The sequence below is a fragment of the Haplochromis burtoni genome, unplaced genomic scaffold (assembly GCF_018398535.1).
Source record: "Haplochromis burtoni strain Fernald_Lab_line unplaced genomic scaffold, NCSU_Asbu1 Contig_22, whole genome shotgun sequence".
In the NCBI taxonomy this organism is placed as follows: domain Eukaryota; kingdom Metazoa; phylum Chordata; class Actinopteri; order Cichliformes; family Cichlidae; genus Haplochromis; species Haplochromis burtoni.
Window position 1 is genome coordinate 113,926 of NW_024582383.1, and position 15,343 is coordinate 129,268.

At 46.7% G+C, this 15,343-nt stretch overlaps 1 protein-coding gene across 7 annotated transcripts in view; it reads left to right on the plus strand.

Moving 5' to 3' along the window:
• Positions 1–15,343, plus strand: part of hmbox1b (homeobox containing 1 b) — a 45,895-nt gene that overhangs the window by 25,917 nt on the left and 4,635 nt on the right. For 4 of the 7 annotated variants that reach the window (XM_005917167.3, XM_005917166.3, XM_005917161.2 and 1 more), the window contains exons 3-9: positions 3,782–3,867; positions 5,860–5,970; positions 8,639–8,792; positions 9,004–9,086; positions 9,461–9,556; positions 10,867–10,961; positions 14,441–14,524. In XM_005917167.3, the coding sequence (XP_005917229.1) occupies positions 3,782–3,867; positions 5,860–5,970; positions 8,639–8,792; positions 9,004–9,086; positions 9,461–9,556; positions 10,867–10,961; positions 14,441–14,524 (709 nt within the window). The remainder of the gene's footprint in view (positions 1–3,781; positions 3,868–5,859; positions 5,971–8,638; positions 8,793–9,003; positions 9,087–9,460; positions 9,557–10,866; positions 10,962–14,440; positions 14,525–15,343) is intronic. The other 3 variants (XM_005917162.2, XM_005917164.2, XM_005917165.2) reach the window with 3 other exon arrangements.

Genomic DNA, 15,343 nt, shown 5'->3' on the forward strand with positions numbered 1-15,343 from the left:
GCACCAATTCCTCTGACATCGTCTTATTAATCGTTAGCTTACTATGCAAACATGACAAGTGAAATCTCCCGCAGCTTAAACATAGCCATAAAAACCGAGGCCTGAGACAGGCTGAATGCATATAACTCCTCATATTTCAAATGCAAAAGAAATATTGTGCTAGCTTATGTGGTTGCAATTCTACCGGCATTTAAAAATAGTTGTGCAAAACGGAGCGTGCACGCTTCGATAGGCCTTGAAGGGTTAAAGCTATCTGGATGTGTCTATGCACTGGAAACTCTGCACACACAAAAAGCCTTGTACACGTGGGTTTCCATGTGCTTCTTGCTTTCTAGGAAAAGGATTCATGTTCAAAGATTTCAAATATCCGTTACCAGAATTAAAAATGTTCTTAAAAAAAAATCTCTTGTTACACAAATTTACCTTCACTTGGAGATTTTAGAGAAATGGAGGCGGAGAGGGCAGAGACAGCAGTTCATGTGTCTCATCTACTACATCTACTCTTATTTTACAGTTTGTTCATACAAAATGTTTTCATGGTGAAGTCTGAAGTATTTGCGAGCAGCATTATCTAGAAATGTTTTTGGGCCAAATGTCTGATATGATTTCAGGAACCTGGAATTTCAAAAGTGAAGCTAAAGTTTGACACAATCGTCTGAAAAATGGACGGCACAGACAGCAGCTCCTCGTTCTCTCGCATTTGATGCAAAAACCGTTTCTGTTTGCATCCGTAACACTGATTCTTCATGCTGCACGATCTGTCTCGTGCACCGGAGCTGTTGTATCTGATCTCACTGAGTCAAAGGTGGTTTAGTCTGAAGGCTGAGCGTTTTGCTTACACAGACTACGTTTTCATACCACGTTCAGTATGAGCATGCACCACTGTAACAGCACAGCTACAGACCAGTAGTCCTTGGACGAATCCTGGACGTTATACGCTTGTCTCACAGAGATGCAGCATATAGACCGTTACACATGTACTAAGAAGCGTGTTGGACGGGGCTGTGACGCGTGGATGGGCCCAGGCACCGTGGACCCTTCTATTTCTGGGGCTTTTCACGTGACGTCGCCCTGTTGACAAAGTCTGTCACTCACAGACTGACAGACACACCTGCCGACGTACTCCAGATCTGTTCGGGGACCCATTTTGTGATCATCTCACACACACAGTGAAAGCAGCAGCAGCTGCGTCATCACGACTGCTGCATGTGCCCTACATTATCTGGCAGTGCTGTTCGTTCCAGTACAGAGGAAGTGGAAATGTTTTAGCTGCATCACATACACCAAAGTTGTTGTCCTCCTCGTTAATCCCCAGCATTTCAAAGGCTGCCCTGGGAAACAGGAGCCAGTCATATTTGGACTTTTTACTTTTTCTGAGCCAAGCCATCTCTGCATCTTTCCCCAGCTTGAATATGAGAGTGCTGCGCTTGTCTTCATGCAGCCTAGCCTGCCGGGGTTAACGCAGACCGTGAAACTTTGCAGTTTAGTCCCATCTAAATGACCTCCCTGACTCGGGCATTTGCTCTGCTGTCGTGAAACTTGCCTTTCCAGCTCCCGTCACTTTGACATCTGACTTGAGGAAATGTTTTGCTGTAGCAGCACGCCCGTCTGCAGTTCAGCTGCGACACAAATGCAGATCTGTTGCCAGATTCTTACTATGAAGATGGGGACTAAAGAGATCCGGTTTTAATACCGGATAAAGAGACGGCAGCGTTCTGGTCTCTCCTTAGGAGCAGAGCACGTGATGGATGAGAGTTTTGGCTCGTCCCCTGCGTCGCCCACAAAGACGTGCATCCTGTGAGGCTTCAGAGCAACCCGAGCCGGCACAGAGGCACTTTTGTCGGGACGATGCACATCGTCAGAAAAGGGAACCGCTCGAGTTCAAGCTGATCTCCTGTAAGAGGGAAGAGAGAACAAGCTTTGTGTTGTGCACCTCTGGAAACATTACATGAAACTGCATTTAGTAACATTCAGCTTGATTAGGTTTTGAGAGCAGAGGCTCAAAAGTTTTTCAGGCCCATTGACAGGTAAAGTGTTCATAATCTATTAAAGTGTGCGTGTTAGCGCCTCGTCTCTTCCTCCTCTAAGCACTTCACACATGTGCTGTCTCCTACTGCTGTGCTGTCCCGCTGCCTTCAGCTGCCCTGTGTGAACTGTACGAGTAAGAATAGGCTCCGTCGTCAGCGCCGACCGGCCCGCTGCTCACTCGCGCTGCCTCTGCATTAGATTACGCGTCCTTTTTAGAACGACCGAGAAGTTAAGTAGCGTTCAAAAGCCCTCGTCTGCTGCAGGGCTCTCCAGCTTCTCGCTCGGCAGGGCTGCGGGGGCGTGACACGAGGTCTCGGCCTGTCCGCGGTCCGCGGTGCCCTTTCCCTTTTTTCTCACTTTCAAAGTGCACACTTGCTTCTCTGCAGGAGTTTGGCCTTTGAGTTGGCACCCAAAACATCCCCCCTCTCCTCCCCCTCCCCAGTCTCGTAGCTTGTACAGCAGCTCGTGCTACATTGATTCACTGGTGTCGATACAAGCAGCGTTTTTTCTTCAGGCTCTAATTTTAGCCCGCGCCGTGAGAGGCTGGCGTGGATGATATTGATGCTGGATGTCAAAGAGTCGTGACGCATTTTCATTTCACAAATATGCCAAACAGAGTGCTTAGGACTTTGATGCGATTTCCATTTTGACTGTGTGAGCCTGGGATAGCGGCTGGTTCAAAGGCTGCTGTGATTGTGGGGTGGGGGGTGGGGGGCAGGGAGGGCGCCTGCTGGAAACGCTGTCGTGTAAAAAACCTGAATGCACTTTCAGATTCAGACACGTGTTCAGTCTGTGCTAGACGGGAATGAAGCTGAGACAGAGTGTGTGTGTGTGTGTGTGTGTGTGTGTGTGTGTGTGTGAGTGTGCGTGTGTGCGCGTGTGTGTGTGTGTGTGTGTGTGTGTGTGTGATGTGTGTGTCGTGTGTGCGTGTGTGAGTGTGTGTGAGTCTGTGAGTGTGTGTGTGCGTGTGTGTGTGGTGTGTGTGTGTGTGTGAGTGTGCGTGTGTGCGTGTGTGTGTGTGAGTGTGCGTGTCGTGTGTGTGTGTGTGTGTCTGCGTGTGTGTGTGTGTGTGTGTGTGCGTGTGCATGTGTGTGTGTGGGAGGGGAATGGGCTTGATGCCAGAAAGCAGGGTGGGTACACTGTGACTGCACATCCTGCGTTCCTGCGAGTCTCTGCATGCTTTATATATATTTATTTTCCTGCTGCTGTGAAGTCAGATAGTGGAAACATGTCCTTTTAAATGCATTTTGAAAATATAGATTACTGGATTGCGGCTCGGCTCAGAGCCGCTGCCTTCATGTTCGTCTGAAATGCAATGCTGATTACGTGGGAGCTATAAAAGAGGGGGAAGCCACGGTACATGCTGTCAACGTGCAGGCCAGAGCAAAGAGGAGCTGCGGTTTCGTAGGTTGGCCGTGAATAGGGGCAATAAAGAAACACATCGAATCATCATGAACGTGTTATTATGCAGAAAACCAGACGAATGGTTTTTCCAAATGAGAATGAATTGGTGACAAAAGCATTAAACATGTATGCATTTGCCCTTTTAAGCTGGGTAATTATGCAGTAGGTTGCCTGTGTAATGGCACAACAATGAAAGCTGTAATTCACTTCATATATTTTCACAGCTGTCTAGCAGCCAGACGTTGCCCCAGCTTCCCAAATGTGTAATAATGAAGCTGTTTTCTTTGCATTTCTGCCACCTGTGTCGAGCTGCAGGTTATGAAGATCTCTGTGTGCTCTGTGTTTGCAGGAGGGACAGCAGTCTGGTGAAAGAGGAGATCAAAGCCTTCCTGGGGAACAGGAGGATCTCTCAGGCAGTGGTGGCACAAGTTACCGGTTAGTAGCTGACACGCTCAGCCACGTCACTCGCATCAGCCGTTTCCTGTTGCCATGCCACGTTCGCTCCTCCTCACTTTTGACATTGGCGTTTGAGGAACTTTGCGTTATTGTGAAAAGCTTGTGTCCTGACCCCGAAGACATCGTAGACTTGAGCTGCCCCCTAAACACTGACAAAGCGCCTGATTTCACGCATCTGTCAGTGGACCTTTTTTGTGTGTCTGCATCATCTCACACATAACAACACAAGATCATTTTTACACGTCGAGCTGTTTCTCACAGATTGGCGGGGTGTTCTTGAATTCATTATGAAGCGAGTCTGTTCGTCGGTTTCTTCTTTGAAAGTTTTCCCCGAGTGCTCACTGAGCAGTATGATACGCTTCCTCTCATCCTCCACATGATATGAACGTCTTGTTCAGCAGTCGTTGTCCTGAGTTCAGTGCATGAACCAGATTTGCACCTGCTGCAGGATCTCAGTGGTGACCCTGCAGTGCTGCTGCTGCTGTGCAGTGGAGCTGGAGTCTGAGCGCAGCATCAGAAGCTTGTGGATCCTGAGCCTGCACACAGATGTTTAGCTGCAGCTGGAAGGAGAGCGAGGGCCTTTTCACACCCATGGTTTGGTTTCTCCTTACACAGGAAAATGTTTGTGAACTCATCAACACGTGAGAATATTTAGTCCTCTTATTGGCCAGATGTGCCTGAGAAAGAAAGTGAATATAGGAGGAAGGTGTTCTGGGTTGGTGGAGAACATGGAGAATTTTACATTAATTTCATGGCTGCGAGCCAGAACTTTGCACGTCCACCCTTTGGTATCCCAAAATGTAAAGGATACAAGACTACGGGAAGGAACTTAAATTTCCACCTCAGATCGAGGTCGTATCACGTTCACACTACAAATAAAAAGTTCATTGGTAAATGGCCTGCATTTGTATAGCGCTTTTCTAGTCCCTAAGGACCCCAAAGCACTTCACACTACATTCAGTCATCCACCCATTCACACACACATTCACACACACATTCACACACTGGCGATGGCAAGCTACATTGTAGCCACAGCTGCCCTGGGGCGCACTGACAGAGGCGAGTTCCGGTCGTGGTTCCTACCACACGACCGGAACCGCAGCTGGATCGTGGTTTTGCCAAAACGCTCGGCCGACACTGAAGCGCAGCACAGGAGTGTGTAAACTGACCGGGGCAGTGTTTACATGCCCACGGACCAAATTACTAAAGGCCCAGTGTCACAGGCCTAGTTTGTGATCAGTTTGCATTGAAGACACGCGGGTGCCTGTGTTCACTAACTAAAAGCTGAGCAGTAGTAAAACTTGAAAAGTGTGATGCAAACGGGAAACAGAACTTTTGCACCACATGTTTCACAACACGTGGTGCAAAAGGCGCCACACAAAGGGTTTTAAAATCACGTTTGTCCCCAAAAACAGCATGACGCTTCATATTGAGCAGAGGCAGCTGAAGGCCAGTCGGTGCTCTGACATCAGGCGAGCTGAGGCTGTACGGGCGAAGCTTGGGCCAGTTGTTCTCAGGTCAGGTTTAAGGTGGAGTGCAAAGAAAGGCTGCTTTGTTACCAACAAGTCACCTGTATAATTCTGAACTCTGTATTACAGTTGACCCGTAGAAGAACACCCCTGTGCTGTTGCACACATTGTGGGTTTGTTGTTTTTGTTTTTCTGCAGGTATTAAAGTCACACAAAGGAATGTAACTAACATTACTCAATAACCAAACAGGTGCTGCAAAATCAGGCCAGAAACCGTGGCATTTAAAAAGTCGTACAGCTCAAACTCAGACCCAGCGTCCAGCAGCGTTTGACTGATAAGTGATGGGGGAAGACAGAAAGTCTGAACTTATGTGAGAGGAAACGCCGTGTGGTCCTTTTCCTATTCTGCTCTGTGTCTGTTGAACTCTTCCAGTGCTTGTCTACACTTTGTGCTCTGTGCAAAATCCACTGTGATGTAATTTGATGTGTGGCTGCTTTCCAGGCATCAGTCAGAGCAGGATCTCCCATTGGCTGCTGCAGCACGGCTCCGACCTGAGCGAGCAGAAGAAGAGGGCTTTCTACCGCTGGTACACGCTGGAGAAAACCACACCAGGTACATCTGGCTTGATTAACTGGCACAATATGTTTTGGCGCTTTGCCCTCATTCGACAGTAGGCAGTTGAGAGTACGTGATAGTGGGGGAATGCGTGACCCTGCAGTTTATGTGTGTCGCTCAGTGGAAGCAAATCGGAGACGATCTCCCCTCCGTATAAGATCTGCTAGTCACATGCTTTGAATCTTTTGCGCCAACCGAATCTCGAAAACGTCCGTCTTAGCGATGCACATGTACACGAATAGCACATTTGACTGCGGCTGTTGCTTAGCAGCACACTGTCTTGTTAACTTGTGATTTCTGCAGCAGTTATGAAGAATCAAAGCAAACGGAAAGGCTGTTTCACCTCCACCGAGGTAAGAAACGAGGAGAGCAGAGTAGAGTCAGCACAAACACAGCCTAAGTTGATGAGAGTCGGGGAGGAGCAGCCGACTAGGAAATGAATAAATAATTGTTTTGTCCTGAGCATCCTTCACTCAGAAGGCAGCAGAGCGGCAAAGCAGAATGAAGATGGAAGAAGAAACCTCGCAGTGAGCTCCGCATCAGTGTGGATGCCCCATCGTCGCCTTCCACGTGACATCGCTGCATTGTTACAAGCTGGTCGGTCATTGCACTGGAGATCGGTTCACCGCCACCACTCTAGTCTGAGGTCTCCATTTGGCTTTGATTGGTGGGACAAGGTGGGAGGGGCCAAAGTTTTCTGTTGCTGATGAAGCCATAGTGTCAATCTTGGTGAGAAGTCTCGAGGTGCACCTTTCCTGTTTAAAACTTAAAGACCATTGAACAAGAACAAATCTCTTTACTGAAAACAGGGGTCTCAAACTCGCGGCCTGGGGGCCACTTGTGGCCCACGTCACCCCTACTCGCTCACTGTGTACACTTCTGTCTGCGTATACGAACACAGTGGGAGCAGAAGTGCTGCTACGTGGGTTACTTTGGTCGTTCGATGAAAGGCTTCACTTAGTTCAAATCTGCGTTCACGTTTGTTTGTTTTACAATATTTGAAGTTTAAAAACACAAACACTGCTTTCTGTTTGTTTTGCAGTAGAACAGCAGAGTGGCCCTCAGCTTATTTACGTTTGACAACCTCGTTTAAAGTGTTGAAAAAACAGTTTCGTGTTTGGCCTCGTGGCTTTAAGCAGAGCTACAAATTAGCCTGGGTTCCCACAGTTGTTGCCAGTGCTAATGGGAACAAAAGGTATGTGTATTTATGTGGACAAATGTCTCCCAACATATGTCCCAGTTAATTGTTTTCTTCAAAGCTTGTTTCATGAGTCGGTCCCAACAGCAAAGATGTAAAGATAGCAGCAGAGTTTGCCTCTCTGAGCTCAGCATGGAGGCAAAGAAAACTCGCTGCCTCCACTGTTAAATGTTGCTGTGATAATAAAGTAGTGAACATCTTCTGGTATTTGCAGAAATGTTAAATGTTAACAAAAACAGTTTGAAAACTCGGAGGTGCTCTAAGAAAACTGGAAGAAGAGCTCCAACAAGAAGGGACTACAGGAAGTGACCCGGTGATCAACTAGGAAAGTAAGAATCTGCATCCAACTCGAGTAACTTGTAGCTGTGTAGCATCAGATTCAAGGTAGGACTGCAGTACGAGAGGCATGAAGGTTTCCTGTGTCGTCCTAACTGATGACTCTGTCACTTCTTCCATATTACAGTGTTTTGATGACTATATTATGGAATCTACTCACTTAGAGCTCAGCGGCAGTTAAAGATGTGACTTTATTGTGTTAGATAAAGAAATGTTGGAACCAATGACGTTTGTTTTAGAGAAATGTGGCTGTCAGCAGAACGACAACGGTAGAAATCTAGAAATCACTACTATACCAACAATGTTTCCAAATTATGTAAAGATTTAGGATTTACCTCTTAGCTCTTGACCTTCAGTGAGGTCATCTTAAATTATCCAGGTGTTTGACTGTCACGATGTCTTGGATTGGAAGCCTGTTGTAACGGCGACTAACTGTCCCAAACTGAAGAGAAAAAAACTATTTGTTGTTATCAAGTAACTTTGGGTTTGCTGCTGTGTGCACGGTCATCCTGACTCCACACTGTAAAGGGTTAACAGGCGAAACGAGAGGCCGGCGCGTCCTTCAGATCCGGCGTGTGTTTTCTGTACCGCCCTATAGCCAGGCAGCAGACGTCCCACGCCTTGTTCTCTGCAGCATGTTCCTCGGTGGAGCCCCGCCAACACCATCAGCTCTGGAAACTGCTCCAAGCTATTTATGGCCAGACTGAGCCCGACCGAGCCCAGCACCCCCCCACGCACGCACCTGCATCGCTGCTGCAGAGAAAACTGACTCCTCGTTCACGGCTTTCTGATAAACCGGCACCGGCCAGGTGATCCGGTTCGGCCTTGTTAAATGTCCGAGCTTTCAGTGTAACGTCGCGAGGTTTACAAGAGAGCTCGCTCGGTTTCTTTTCTGCTGCGATCGTTACCTGAGCTGACGCGAGTTTGGTGTCCTCAGCATAACTCATGAGATTACCAAAAGACGATGTTGCTTGGTTTTTCACGAAGGACTCGGGGCTCTGGCTGCCAGAGCGACCACGATCCTCGCGCCATCACATCTCTGCGCTGCTGTTCTGTCCTTCTGTCACTTGTGCTTCCAAACCACAGCGACACCTGCAGACTTGTTGACTCTGAGTAATCCTCCTGCTGCAGGTGCCACTCTGAACATGCGACCAGCTCCGTTACCTCTGGAGGAAATGGAGTGGAGGCAAACCCCGCCCCCCCTCACCACCGCCCCCGGCACCTTCCGCCTGCGTCGGGGAAGCCGCTTCACTTGGAGAAAAGAGTGCCTGGCTGTGATGGAGAGGTGAGGTCCAGAGGAAGTGTGCAGAAATGATAGATGGTAGGAGCGCTTCATAACGTCGCTCTTATTTCCTCCAGGAGTCAAACGGTGCAGCCAGCAAAGCCTCGCACGCACTCAGCTGCACCGCGTGCACGACAAACAGCAGCCGCTCCAGTTTGTTGACATCGTCCTTGTGAAATTAATTTAATCACTGTGGCTCTTGTGCTATTTATAGCTACTTCAACGACAACCAGTATCCAGATGAGGCCAAAAGGGAGGAGATAGCAAACGCCTGCAATGCTGTTATCCAGAAACCAGGTAAACCAGCAGGTGCACGAAGCTGCACACGTGTTGTTAACTGTAATGAGTGATGGCTTTGTTTGCTGGCTACAGAACTGCGTCTGCGTGGTGCAGATATTGAAGCAGCTGTGAAACGCATCGTGTGAAATCTGTGCTCAGATTGACACAAACAGTCACTTGGACTTGAGGACGGCGTGACGTTATGAATGTGCTCGTTTTGAGCCGTAATTCATAATTATGACAACATTTGACACAAATGTCTTGGAGCATAAAATGACAACATCAAGACAAGTCGTATCCAAACGTGGCCACACTCGGAGTATTCTTCTTCTTCCTCATCCCAAATGAAAGGTTTCAAATATGGTGATGCTGTGTTTGTATGTTTCCTCCAGGGAAGAAGCTGTCTGATCTGGAGAGGGTCACTTCTCTGAAAGTTTACAACTGGTTTGCCAATCGGCGCAAAGAGATCAAGAGACGTGCCAACATTGGTAATGTAGCTCTGTTTAAATTACAAACTGTTAATGAAATGTGTGTTACTGTGTCCCTGCCAGCTCACCAGGTACCTGCCATGACCTCTGCAGGAGGCTGGCAGTGAGTAGGACGGCTGTAGGCTCGGAGGACTTTCAAACTGCTCCAGCCAAACTCGGGTTCTTTAGATATGCCGGCAGTAGAAACATTTTTTATCAGTGCGTTTATTTATTCTTTCAGATGTTTGAGCTTTTTCACATTTTGTCAGAAGCATTTTAATCAGTGATGCGAGATTTTAGTAGTATGGTTTCTTTAGTGAAGCTTTGGATGAGCCTCCTGCTCATTGGGGTTTCCGCTCTAATCCGGTCTGGACTTTGGTCACTGCAGCTTGACTTTATTTCCTCACTCTTCTGTCATTGGCTAGGTTCGCTGGCGTCCCTGGGGTCGCCGTGTGACCCAGCGTGGGTCGAGCTTTGGCTGTCGGACTGATGATGGGCAGCAGCAGTTGCTTCTTTCCTGATTGGCATTGTGTCGCCTGAATGCTCCAGACTTGCAAACTAACAACACTTGTGCTTCTATAGATGTGCTCACACTGCTGTTGATCAGCACCTGGCTGCTGCTTACCGTCCTCGTTACGATGGAGGCAGTAAGGCTGCACTCGCACGCTGCTTCTGCTTTGGGGCTTAGTGTGTAGTTCTGTGGTTGATTTCCATTATGACCTTATATGTAAAACCTTGGAATTAGAAGACAGCGTGTTTCCTTCTTAGCGTGACGGCAGCTGTTCAACAGTGTAACGGTGAATTCGATCTGTCACATATTTGTCAGCCACTTGTAATCTGTTGTCTGGGCCTTCGCTTGCTGTTGCAACTATAATAAATAGTGTTATAATAAATACAGTTTAAAGAGGTAGGGATGTTGGTTGCATTAAAGTATACGTAGAAATACAGTTTATAAGTAAGGTGTAATGTCCATGGGTGTTGGCAGTGCAGTTATCCTCCAATCAGGGTGGAGGTAGGGCATGTCTGACAGCCTGTGGGTAAAAAGTCTGTTCGTCCTCGTCTTGATCTTAAGAGTCTTCGTCTTAAGTTGTCTCAGCCAAATATTTGCAGTATTACTTCACTGCTTTCAGCTGTTTACTTCATCCTTACAGCAGCCTTTTACTGACTACTTTCAGACAGGTTCTTTTACTTTGGAGCATCGTTTCTTTCAGATGTATCGGGGCTTCTGTACAACCTCTCGTTGTGTCGCTGGCTTACAGTCACTGCTCTCATGTTTTGTAGTATTGTCAGTGATGCATCATAAGTCTAACGAGCCATCCTCTTTCTCCAAGAAGCCACAATCCTGGAGAGCCATGGGATAGACGTCCAGAGTCCAGGGGGACACTCCAACAGCGACGACATCGACGGGAACGACTTCTCGGAGCAGGTAGTGCAGAATGAACATGTGATCGTACTGAGAAAAGACGGAGCAGCTTTCTGTCTTCCAGCGTTGTTTTCATAATTGATCAACAACAAGCACGAAGCTGCGAGCTTCTCTTGTTAGTGAGCTGTGATCTTTTCTTTTACATGCTGCTCATTTCAGCTTTGTTGACTGTTCTGTCTAATTGGTCTCCGTCTCGTTAGTGTTAATAATCCCAACACGCAGCTTGCAGTGCACCCTGAATATACAAAGCACTTCAAGTTCTGTGCATGATTGAAACTTGAAACGCGTCAGTGAGCAAATGTTCGTGCCCTCGTTTTGTCCTGTTACCAATGGAAACATGTCTGCTTTACCTGAACACACCAGCTTACTTATGATTGCTCAACATGCAAATCTCAAGCAACAAGGTTACATTTCAAAATATACGCTACGGCTCCAGCGTTTTAGAACAGCCCGATTTGTCCAGTAATTTATTGCAGTTGAAGTCATTCGGTCCAGTGAACAGCTTGAACTGGTACAAAGGTAAGTGGTGAAACACCACAGGTTTAAATCAAATGATCCCAAAACTGAAACACAATGTCCGTTTCAGAACGATACAAAAAGACCTTTTTCAGGGAACAACATGGGTTGACTGTTTAAAGCTGCAGTAAAGGAGGTTGATCAGGCCTTGAAAGCTGCTGCTCCAACTTTCCTGGATCACTTCAGCCCCTCTGTCTGTAGTGTTGGAGCACACTGTGGTACCAGACCCTGGACAGCATCAGCTGAGCAGTATTGTACTGCAGAAAGTGTTGGCACAGAAATGGTGAGAAAAAGGGAATTAACCGTGGAAGAGACACAGACCGTCACAGAAAAGTAGGAACGTCACAGTGTGAGTGAGTCCAGTTTCCTTCAGCATCAAAGTCACTCAGAAACAAAGTGTGACAGGAAGATGTCTGCAGAGCCAAAGACACGCCTGAGTCAGAGGACAGCAGCCGGTGTGATGGGCGGCTCACTGCATCCTTGAGCAGAACCGTTTTTATCATTTAAGGAATGTTTCTAAACTCGGACTAATGGTGTCCAAAGCTGAACTTGAGATGATTATCCATGCTTTTATTTCTTGACGTTTAGACTCTGTAATGGTCTTTTTACTTGTTTTAATCAGCTTTAAATCATCTTCAGACTGTGCAGAAATATGCAGCACGACTTTTAACAGGCACCAAGCGAAGATCTCATATCACTCCAGTTTTGGCCTCCCTTCACTGGTTGACTGTAAGTTTTAGGTTTTAGTTTTAACCTTTAGGGTCCTACATGGTCAGGCTCCCCAGTACATATCTGCCCTGCTGAAACGCCATTCTGCTTCCTGAGCTCTGAGGTCATCAGATCAGAGACTGTTGGTGCCCCCACGCACTCGATTTAAAACTCGTGGTGATCGGCCTTTCAGCCAGTGCAGCACTCCCACTGGTTTTATTATTTATGTTTTTGATTCTGTTAAAAAGCAGCTGAAGACATTTTTATATCGGCAAGCTTCTAATTAATTTGTTGTATTTTACTGTTTCACATTGTTATTTGTCGTATTTCCATTCTTTTCATCTTCTTTGTTGTAAAGCACTTTGTGATTTTTATCTGCGAAAAGCGCTATATAAATACATTTTACTTACTCACAGCACAGCAGCTTCAGGCACAGAGTCATAGTGGTCGTAGTAAGTCTCAGTTTCAGCTGTGAGGAGAGGACGGGCTGCAGCAAGAAAGCCATCAGCAGGATGTCAGAATAAGACAGAGGCTTGGTTCCACAGTGAGTGCCATCACCCGGCTGTTTGCTGATCCAGGGTCAGTGACTCGCACAGAGTGAGAGGCACCCTGAACAAAACAGCTACCGCAGCATCCTGCAGCACCATGCAGGACCCTCTGGTGTGGACCCAGTCTGTCAGGAGTTCATCCTACAGCAGGATAATGACCCAAACATCAGTCCAAGAACTACCTCAGGAAAACAGAACAAGATGGTGAGCTTGAAAACATGGAGTGTGCGGCACAGTCTCCAGACTGAAACCCCACCGAGCTGGTTTGAACTGGACAGAAGAGCGAAAGCAACGCAGCCTACAGGGTCCACATTCATGGGAACTTCTGCTACAGATATGGGAGAAGATTTGATTTCTGTTGTAGCCAGAATGCCACGGCTGTTCAGCTGTTATATCTGCCAAAGGAGACACTTCGGTCTATAAACTGATTCCATGATTTCTTTAACTCCAATCGTTTCTGTCAGAGTGCAATGAGACATTAAACTGCAGGATTTTCACAATAAAAGGCTGGAAAAGTCGGAGTTCTAAAACGTTTGACCGGTAGTGTGAATGTGTTTCTCCTGTGAGTAGGGATGGGTATCGATAAGATTTTCATGTTTCCGATTCCATTTTCGATTCTGTTTAACGATTCGATTCTTTATCGATTCTTTTTAAAAAGGAAAACACTAAGTTCGATTAGCTCAGAACTTTGTTTTATATCTTCTCTTTGAACAAGATAGAAATTTAGGAGTAACATGGCCTTACAAACCCAACAGTGAGATCTTAAGAGATCCAGCCTACGGCTCTTCAATGGGGTGTCACAGGGTCCCCAGGAAAAACATTGTTATTGCTACAGAAGAATATTTTTTTATTATTTTACATTTACAAAGTATAACATAAATTATTCAGTAGCAATTACACAACAGTAATGTCCCTGCCTACAATTACACACATTCACTTACTGAAAATCATCTGCTGTGGCAAACGGGTTCAAGCCTTTTACCACAAACTGAGTCTCTGCTCGGTGACATTCGTCTATCCTGCCTGAAAGGAGACGCTGCCGGCAGACTGCAGCGAGAGCTGCCAGCATCTGAGCCAGACTCTGTCTCATCATGGTCACTAAACGCACAGTAATGGCAGGTTTTGTAATAAGGCAGATCGCGCTAACATAATATGCACTGTTGATTATTTACCTGCCGCATTAACAGGAGAGGACGTGCAAACGTTACCGCTGCTGCTGGTTGAGATTCACGAGTCCGGAGCGAATTAAAAACACGACATTCATTTAAGGTCATCGCGTGTTTTGTGAGCAAATGCTTTTGCATATTCGTAGTGTTTCCTCCCTTAGATGAAATATCTGCTTTGCAAGTATTGCACGTTGCCCTGTTGTCATCCGTCCTGGTAAAGTACAACCAAACTTTTGAGCGTTTGAGCTGCTTAGGCGCCGTGTTTCCTGCCAGGTAAATGACGCTCCGCAACGTGGCGACGTCATTCGGGGCGACTGGAATCGATAAGGGAATCGTTTGCAAAAATGGCAAACGATTCCAAGGAATTGAAACAGTGGGAACCGGTTCTCAACAAGAACCGGGTTTCGATACCCATCCCTACCTGTGAAGCACCGCTTGCTGTAACAGTGAAAGAGAAGAAGTCATTGTGCAGATTTTACAGTGCTTCTCGCTCTTCAGATGACCTGCTAGCTAACGCAGTAACTCTTTGTTGGAATACCTCCAGGCCTGTGACCTCCCCTATTTTGACAAAAGACCTCTCAGCCGACCTTTTGGCCTTTATCGCCTGGAGCCCACCTCGCCCACACAGGTATCCCACACACAGCAACACGCTGAGACGCTGATGTTTGTGACCATAGATTAGTGGATTGGATTTGGATTGAGTGAATCATCAGCCTTTGTCACGAGTTTCCCTTTTGTGTACCTTTGTGTGTGCGTGTGCAGCACAGCTGTAAATGAGGCCAAAGCAGAGCCACATTTGCATCAGACTGAGGTTAAAGAGGTCCCTCCATGTCCACAGTGCTCTCTCACATTTCTGATGAATATAGTAATCAGATTTCATGTCACTGAAAAGTTGATGACTTGCTCGATGTCACTGATTTTCGGGCTCTTGTCACGCCAGCGTGTTCTTAACATCCAAACGAAGCTTTTGCAGTAGACGTGGTTCATCGTCTGACTGCAGCTGCGCTGTTTTACACTCTTCAAACGTCCGTGTATCAGCCCTGCATTAACCTGACGTGAAAACATGAACATTTATTGTTGAAGCTTTGAAATATTCATTTTTTACAGTTAAACCTTTAATGATCAACAGCAGCGGTCCAAATCACAGACCCCTCTGAAATCACAGTGACTGGTTTGACCGAGAAACATAAACTACATTTCTACGCCAGTTTGAAATGAGGACTGTATGGATCGATTAGTATTGATTGATTATTGTATTGAGCCGAATTGTTTTCACGTAATACACACAGCAGAATCCTTGAATGAAGCTGACGGTGATATTAATGTGGGGATCCTCTCTGGATCAGCACGTTGCTGAGTGACAGAAGGATGAGGTGTTGTAGACGATCCCTGTGTGTGATCAACCACATTAAACAAACCGTGAATTTGAATCCAGCTCTTAGCGTAG